We start from the raw sequence: 6,575 nt of genomic DNA on the forward strand, positions 1-6,575 counted from the left end.
GTGACGGGGTGGGCCCGCAACCTCCCCATCGACCCTGTCTTGAGTGTGACAGGAGGGGGTGCCCCAACCCCCCAATAGGCCCTACCCTGAGCGTGACTGAGGGTGGCATCGCAACATCCCGATCCACCCTGCTGTGCATGAGAGGGGGCGGTGCCCCAACTCCCCAATCGGCCCTGCTCTGAGCCCGACCAGGGGCTGCAACCTAGGGATTAGGCCTGCCCTCTGCCACCCGGGAGCAGGCCTAAGCCAGCAGGTCGTTATCTCCCGAGGGGTCTCAGACTTCGAGAGGGCACAGGCTGTGCTGAGGGAACCCCCCTCCCCCCCAAGAGCATAAATTTTTGTGCACCGGTCCTCTAGTCTTATGTAATAAAAACTTAATATGCTAAGTATCCAGTCGATTAGTCAGCCGTTCAACTAATCAAAGTGTAATATGCTAATGATATGCTAAGGCTGCTCAACCGCTCGCTATGACGTGCACTGACCATCAGGGGCAGATGCTCCGACTAGTAGGTTAGCTTGGTGCTGGGATCTGGCCAATCAGGACTGAGCGAGACAGTCCAGACATGCCCTGGAGCCCTCCCGTGGTCCCTCCCTGGCTAGCCAATCTCCCGCGTCCCTCTCCAGCCCCGATCGTGCACCAGTGGAGGTCCCTAGGCCTGGTCTGTGCCCTCTTGTAATCTGGGACCCCTCGGGGGATGTTGGAGAGCTGGTTTTGGCCCAATCCTGTAGGCCAGGCCAAGGGACTCCACTGGTGTATGAATTTGTGCACTGGGCCTCTAGTTGTATATAAGAGAGAAGAAATTTAAAAAGATCTAAAGGTTTTGAGGCTGAGAAGAGAAGATTTTGGTAATTTAAAATGAGTGGGCTTCTGTTTCATTAAAAAAAAAAAATCATTCACCCAAACAGATAGATAAGTAGGAGCTAGAATACAGTTTATCTCTGTTTGGCTTCAAGTTGCCATCTATGGTCCACTTCTGTTGTGCCAATGTGAAGCAGATAACTTTAGTAGTGAAAGTTACCATCACCAGGTTTACCTTCCTCCTTTTACAGGTTAGAAAGCTCAGACCCTCAGAGATTAAGTATCTTGTTAAGGTAAAATAAATAGTCGTATCTTCAGACTAGAATCTGGATCTTCATTTTTGTTATATGATATTTCAATCCAAAAAGCAAAACTGCCAGAACATTATCAAATGTTAGAAAATAAAGAGAAATTAATTTTTAAAAGGAAATTTATAGGTATGATTTCTTTGAACAAAAATTTGTCCCTGAAATGTGACTAGAATTAAATTAATCAGAACATAGTTAAATATAACCAGAGGAGCCCTAGCGGGTTTGGCTCAGTAGATAGAGCGTCAGCTTGTAGACTGGAGGGTCCCCGGTTCAATTCGGGTCAAGGGCACATGCCTGGATTGCAGGCTCGATCCCAGTAGGGGGCGTGCAGGAGGAAGCTGATCAATGATTCTCACTCATCATTGATGTTTCTATCTCTCTCTCTTTCTCCCTTTGTCTGTAAAATCAATAAAAGTTTATATATGAAAAATTTTTTAATAAAATTGAAATTAATCATATTTTTACTATATTTGATTGTCATATATTATGCTTCCTTATTGTAGACCTTTCTATAAATAAAATAGGGAAATTAAAAGAGCCCTGCCCAAATCCTTGGAAACAAGAACTAAAGAATCCCAACATCAGAAATTAAGCAGAAACTATTCAAATTGCCAAAGAGGAAGCATTTGAGAGTCATCCATGTGTCAAAAATTGTTAATTTATAAAATGAATATTTAAAAATTAATCTCCCAGAAGGACTTATGAAGTGAGCCTTATATTGATTCAGAAAATACTCAGTACACTGCAAAAGTAGGAAAAAAACTAGATGAGGCAAACTGGAAATCTGGTTTTCCCGCACTTGCCAATGTTGGTTGTGTATACACACAAACGTGGTAGCCCTTATTTTGTTGTATGGGTTCTCTCAAATAACGAATTATTATTGAGGGGTAGGGGAGCATGAAAGTGGGTGGGAGGAGAGAATGACCCATGGCGAGATGGGCTGCATCTTGTTCCAACTGTCTCACCAAGGAGATCATGGAGACTGTGGCATTTGCTCTCTGGGACTTGACTGAAGTCAGGCAGGAGTTGTTTTTAAACCTGGTCCTACAGCCAAGGTTATTAATTCACAACACACCTTAAGTCCTGTCACTTATAGAATCCTAATGCAGTATTCCATAGCTTACCCCTATCTTCATCTCCTTCTTCTTTATTCTTACCACCAGTCGATCACCATACCCCAGAGACACATGCTCAAAGCCAGGCTGCACTGGAGGCCTCTTCAGATCTATATCACCCAGGATAGTCCTCACTAGTCCTGCATTTTTCTTTCCCCTCTCACCTTCTTGAACATTTATTTACAATTCTGTCCCTGCATTATGGTCCTTACTATGAGGTGGATGGTATTCATGGTTGAAACCATAGCCCACCAAAGAACTGTTTTTCATTTTAACATGGGCCCTTTGGAGGTAGGTGACTTCCCTCAAATAGTGATGCTAATGTCAAAAATGTCATACTTCATGGACAGTAGTTTGGGGGAAGGTGGTTTATTATAACTCTCAAATCACTCCCAAGTAGTTGGTTATTACACCTTAATGTGGAATTGCTTTGGGTTTGGGTACGTAAAGAATTCTAAGTTGTCACTGAATCTACTAAAATTATGCTTACTTTGAAGACTTTTGATATTGATAAAATTCATACAATAGATAGGACTTCAACTCTCAAGCCAATGAAAAATAAGCAAAAACTCATTTACTTCTTTTTTATAATTATTTTTAAAAGCATGACAAATGCAAAGACAATCATACTTATTTTACAAAGACATACCTGGATGAAGTCAAATATGGTAAGAGGCAGAAGATCATCCAAAATTGCTATATCTTTGGAAAATCTATTAAGAATTCCACCTGTAATATAAAAGAAGATAAATTCAACAATCAGTAATCTTAAAAAATACATTAATATTTTATAAATCTGGCTCATAGCAGAAGCATTCAGAACTCAAATAAGACTTATCATGTAATCAAATACGGACGTAGAAAAATTTAGTGTTCTATAAAGGTTCTAAGTAACTGTGTTCAAGTTATTGTCTCCCACTTTTAAACCTTTATAAAATACAGATTGCTGTAAGGTTCAGGCCAAAATTAATGTCTTTAATAGAGCCCTTATCACAAATTATGACAGGAATGGGTACTCTTCCTATTACAATCTCACACTTGCCAGCCTGGCTATGTTCTCACCATTCACTTACACCTGTAGTCAGACCCTATCGCTCTCCTCTCTAATTTCCTCCAATTTTTGACTCACCTCTGCAGAACCCATGGCTTCTCCAGAACCTACACCACATGTATGTCCTCAGCCATGTTCTCCCTTTCTACCCTCTTCACTGGCAATCTAAGCTTTAGCCTATTTTCTAAGGTCCAGACTCATATATATAAGTCTGGTAATTCTTCCTTAAGTAGAAAAGAATTATATATGAGGCGTCTACTATGCATCAGACACAATGCAAGAAACTGAGGTGACACAGGTGAAAAAGCTGTGTTCCGTGTCCTTGAGGAATTCATTGTCTAGGCTTAGTGAAACTCATAACATAATGCTGTACAAACAAAGTGATAGTGAATCTTATCATTCACCACCATCCCCACCAACTGCAGGATAAAGTCCAAATTCTTAGTTTAATATTTAATGCCATCGATGATTTGGCCTTAAACCCCTTAGTTAATACAAGCCTTCTCTACTCAAACATTCTGTTTCAGCCAAATTGTTTGATTCTTTTTCAAACTTTATTTTTTAATTATAGTTGGCATAGAATATATGTTTCAGGTACAAAAGAGTGACTAGATATTTATATATCTTACAAAGTGATCACCCTAATAAGTCTAGTACCTACCTGGCATCATAGTTATTACAATATTATTGATTTTATTCTCTATGCTGTACTTTATTCTCTCGTGACTAATTTTATAACTAAATCCCTTTCTTGGTTTCTTCTTTTTTTAAAAAAAAATATATTTTTATTGATTTCAGAGAGGAAGGAGAGGGAGAGAGAGATAAAAAACATCAGTGATGAGAGAGAATCATTGACCGGCTGCCTCCTGCATGCCCCTGACTTGGGATCTGGCCCACAACCTGGGCATGTGTCCCTGACCAGAATCAAACCCAGGACCCTTCAGTACCCAGGCTGATGCTCTGTCCACTGGGCCAAACCGAGTAGGGCTTGGTTTATTCTTTAAATACACTCGACACTCTCTTACCTCCATGACTTTGCTATGAGATTCCCTCTGCCTGAAAACCATTTCCTCTCATCTTTGTCAAATCTATGTCTCCTCTCCCTCCTGGGCCAATTCAAATGCCTCTCTTACAAAGAAACATCAATGTTGGCACCAGCATCTCCTCTGGACACACTTAATACCTTTACTATATCTTGTCAGCACCTCTGGTATAATGACTACTAAAGGCCCAGTGCATGAAATTCGTGCACTCAGAGGAGTCCCTCAGCAAGGCCTGTGCCTTCTCACAGTCCGGGACCCCTCGGAGGATGTCCGCCTGTGGGCTTAATCCCACTCTGCAGAGAGCAGGCCTAAGCTGGCAGTTGGACATCCCACTTGCGGTCTGGGAGCCCTTGCTCCTTACTGCCCGTCTGCTTGCTGCTCCTTACCACTGTGCTTTCTGCTCCTTAGCACTGCCTCAGAGGCGGGAGAGGTTCCCGCCACTGCCCCTGCCCTTGCCAGCCATGAGCCGGGCTTCTGCCTGAGTGGTGCTCACCCTGTGGGAGTGCACTGATCTCTGGGGCAGCTCCTATGTTGAGTGTCTGCCCCTGGTGGTCAGTGGATGTCACAGCTAGGGGTCGCTCCACTTTTTGGTCAATTTACATATTAGCCTTTTATTATATAGGACACCCATGTCTTATATCATAGTCACTTGTATTAAATGTCTTATCTCTGTTTCTAGACTGTAAATTCCTAAAGGTCAGTGGGACCTCACCACATTTATTTTCCATTATGCATAACCCTCATCCAAAAGCCTTATCTGTAGGAATTATTTAATGCATATTTATTGATTTAAATATTATTGATAAAGGCAAGGAAGTATTGGTTGCTGCTGATTATAGCAGGGGTCCCGGACTGTGAGAAGGCACAGGCCTTTCAGTATGTAGGTAACAGACGGAAAAACTCAGTAACAGCAATGTTTTTTTAAAATAAAGCATCATCTTTTCATACAGAAATTCGGAGTATGGGTAGGGGTGGGTAAAGAACATCTAGATGTTAGGGTCTTCTTGCTATTTCAGTTCTCATGAGCATAAGGGGAAAATGCAAAAAACAGAGATTTTTCAGAATCATTCTACAAAGCAGATTAAACTTTGGAAAATAAGATGAATGAGAAAATGAAATGAATAGTAACCATTTAATTATGAAAGAGAAGATTCTTACTATTTCAGTTCTCATGAACATAAGGAAAAATGCAAAAACAGAGATGATTCAGAATCATTTTACTAGCAGATTAAAGTTTGGAAAATAAGATGAATGAGAAAATGAAAAGGATGGTAACCATTTAATTATGAAAGAGAGAAGGTTCTTAACCACTATGTGTAGTGTTTAAAGGAATGAGGAGCTCTGAAACATAAAGAGGGGAATGGAAAGTGCACCCCCTGTGGGAATAGGGCCCCTCAGAACGAACAACAGGGAACTGACCTTTATTGCATGTTGGCTATGTAACAGGCAAGAAGATTGCCTGTTTTATTCTCACAAGGATCCTCTGAGGCCCCCATTTTACAGTTGCAAAAGCAAGGCTCAGGCTCAGAAGAGTAACTTGCCTATAATCATCACTCTTATGGTGACAATCTAGGACTCAAACAATTCCCATGCTCTTTCCAGTACCTCTCATTGCCTGTTTATAGCTGTTGGCAACTTGGACAAATCCTCTATCTTCTCTGGGTCTCAGTTTTTCCATAAAAAATAAAATCGTTGAATCAAGGTAATCTAACATTCCTTTTAGGTATAAAATTTCTTAGCTCTAAAACATGGGAATGGAGGGATCATATCTCAACATAATAAAAGCCTTATATGACAACCTTAGAGCCAACATTATACTCAATGGGCAAAAACTAAAATCATTTCCCCTAAGAACGGGAATAAGACAAGGATGCCCATTCTCACCACTCCTGTTCGACATAGTACTGGAAGTGTTAGCCATAGTGATCAGACAAGAAGAAGAAATAAAAGGCATCCAAATTGGAAAAGAAGAAGTAAAACTGTCCTTATTTGCAGATGACATGATATTGTGCATAGAAAACCCTAAAGACTCCATAAAAAAACTATGAGGTTTAATAAATGAATTAGGCAATGTAGCAGGATGCAAAATCAACACCCAGAAATTGATGGCTTTTTATACACCATTAATGAACTCACAGAAAGAAAAACAACAAAAACAATCCCATTTACCATTGCACACACACACACACACACACACACACACACACACACATGGTAGCTAGGAATAAACTTAACAAAGGAGGTAAAGAACCTATA

The 6,575-nt window shown here is 40.7% G+C and overlaps 1 protein-coding gene across 1 annotated transcript in view; it reads right to left on the minus strand.

Annotated features, from left to right (window-relative positions):
• The window catches only part of CFTR (cystic fibrosis transmembrane conductance regulator), a 172,911-nt gene that overhangs the window by 66,518 nt on the left and 99,818 nt on the right, over positions 1 to 6,575 (minus strand). The window contains 1 exon segment of the mRNA XM_015563769.1: positions 2,875 to 2,954. Coding sequence (XP_015419255.1) covers positions 2,875 to 2,954 — 80 coding nt within the window.

The sequence above is a fragment of the Myotis davidii genome, unplaced genomic scaffold, assembly GCF_000327345.1.
Source record: "Myotis davidii unplaced genomic scaffold, ASM32734v1 scaffold359, whole genome shotgun sequence".
NCBI lineage: Eukaryota > Metazoa > Chordata > Mammalia > Chiroptera > Vespertilionidae > Myotis > Myotis davidii.